The sequence below is a fragment of the Capsicum annuum genome, chromosome 4 (assembly GCF_002878395.1).
Source record: "Capsicum annuum cultivar UCD-10X-F1 chromosome 4, UCD10Xv1.1, whole genome shotgun sequence".
Lineage (NCBI taxonomy): Eukaryota > Viridiplantae > Streptophyta > Magnoliopsida > Solanales > Solanaceae > Capsicum > Capsicum annuum.
This window is the reverse complement of record NC_061114.1, coordinates 227530055-227531647: the sequence shown is the minus strand read 5'-3', so window position 1 is coordinate 227531647 and position 1593 is coordinate 227530055. Positions and strand designations below refer to the sequence as shown.

At 36.0% G+C, this 1593-nt stretch overlaps 1 protein-coding gene across 1 annotated transcript; it reads left to right on the top strand.

The window, feature by feature from the left end:
• Positions 1-157: 157 nt before the first annotated feature.
• Positions 158-1343, top strand: LOC124897812 (the record flags this gene model as incomplete). The annotated part of the gene is given in 3 exon segments (XM_047411293.1): positions 158-274; positions 625-746; positions 833-1343. Coding segments are annotated over 3 exon segments (549 nt in total), but the record flags the coding sequence as incomplete, so codon positions are not given.
• Positions 1344-1593: the final 250 nt, after the last annotated feature.

Below are 1593 nucleotides of genomic sequence, written 5' to 3'. Positions count from 1 at the left end.
CGTCCTGTTAAACTGCTATAACAATATCCTTCCTTCAATGTGATAAAATAGTTCAATGCTTGAAAACGAATTACTGTATTATTTATTTCAATTGTGTAACTGAGACAGACATGCATATTATTTTTGGCTAACGTAGTCAAGTATATCCGCAACACAGGATGAGAAAGAATGCTTCCTTCATTGCTTGTTGAGCTTGCTAGATAGAAGACTAGAGGAAAAGATAGTCTGCTCCACTATGGCATATATTACTGGTGAGAGCACTCTATGGGCAGAGGTATGTCATCAATGGTCTAAATTGTTAAGCAGTAGTAGGCTATTTATAGCCTTCTATAGTTTTGTATTTCTCTATTTGGTGATTAATGGAAATGTTAGTTATGAAATGTATACTTCTTCAAATGCCTAATTGCTTTTGACCTGTGGTGTTTATGTTTTTCTTTTCTTTGTAAACAAATATTGGCTTAGTTCATACAATGTAAGGCTGAAGAGTAGCCCCTCCAATTGATGAACTTCATCTGAAGTGTGATATGATCCAGAAAAAGTTGATTTAGGTATATGAGTTTTATAAAACTAAATTGGAAGTTTAACCTTAATCATGTATCCTTGTGGTTCGTGTTTGAATCTCAGGCTGTATTTGCTGCTGGTTTAATAGAATCTCTACGCAAGTTGGTTGAAATGAAAACAATGGGTATTGCTGCTGTTGCAATTGCAAATGCTATTGATGGTACTGCAGATGATGAACAGATAGAGTATGTAACGTCTTTTCGCGGATAAATCATGTCTGATATTTCTTTTGACTGAATTCTCAGTGTTTTCTTTGTGCTTTTGGTTTTAGGTCCTTGGTGAAATGCTGCATAGGTGTTTTCTGTAATTATGTTGGCCCACATAAAATGTGGGCTGACATTGGTCTCAAAGGAATAGAGAAAATATTGAAGTTTGGGGAAGCAAAGAAGGCAAATAATGGTGGCAATAATGTTTATGCTCAGAAGATCAAAGAGGATGGAAAGTTGGAAAATTTTAGGACATCCATACTTAAGTCACAAGCTAAGGCAATAATGATGACATATTGGCCATCAATGCAGGGGCCACCAAGGTCGGATGATAGTATGATTCTGTTAGCACCCACACACTCTCTGATATGTTAGATGAGATGTTTGCGGATTACTCGCCTTGATCTGTTAGATGAGCTGTTTGGGGATCCGTTTACATAACTAACTCAGCTAGATAGTCTTTAAACTATGTGATCAAGCATAACGTGTTATAGGCTTAAGAGTTTATTTATTTGTATTCCCTTATGACTACTCTTAAAAATGGGTGTATATTTGAGGCATCTTATCCTCTTTCCATTTCTTAGTTGTTCTTTCCTGGTCTTGCTTTGGATATTAAATTTTGGTCTAGTGGAGAAAGTGGTCCCGGTAAAACTGAAACTACTAATATGCGTATGTATTATCTTGCACATCTTAGTCGAAGGACCAACTCTAAAACAGTATGTTCTAGAAGTAAGATGACTTTTTCTCTTTAATTTATGTCCACCATTAGCAGTTTCTGACGAAATTAGCTTATGTTATCGTTGACACAAAGTTCAGCCCGTTCTTG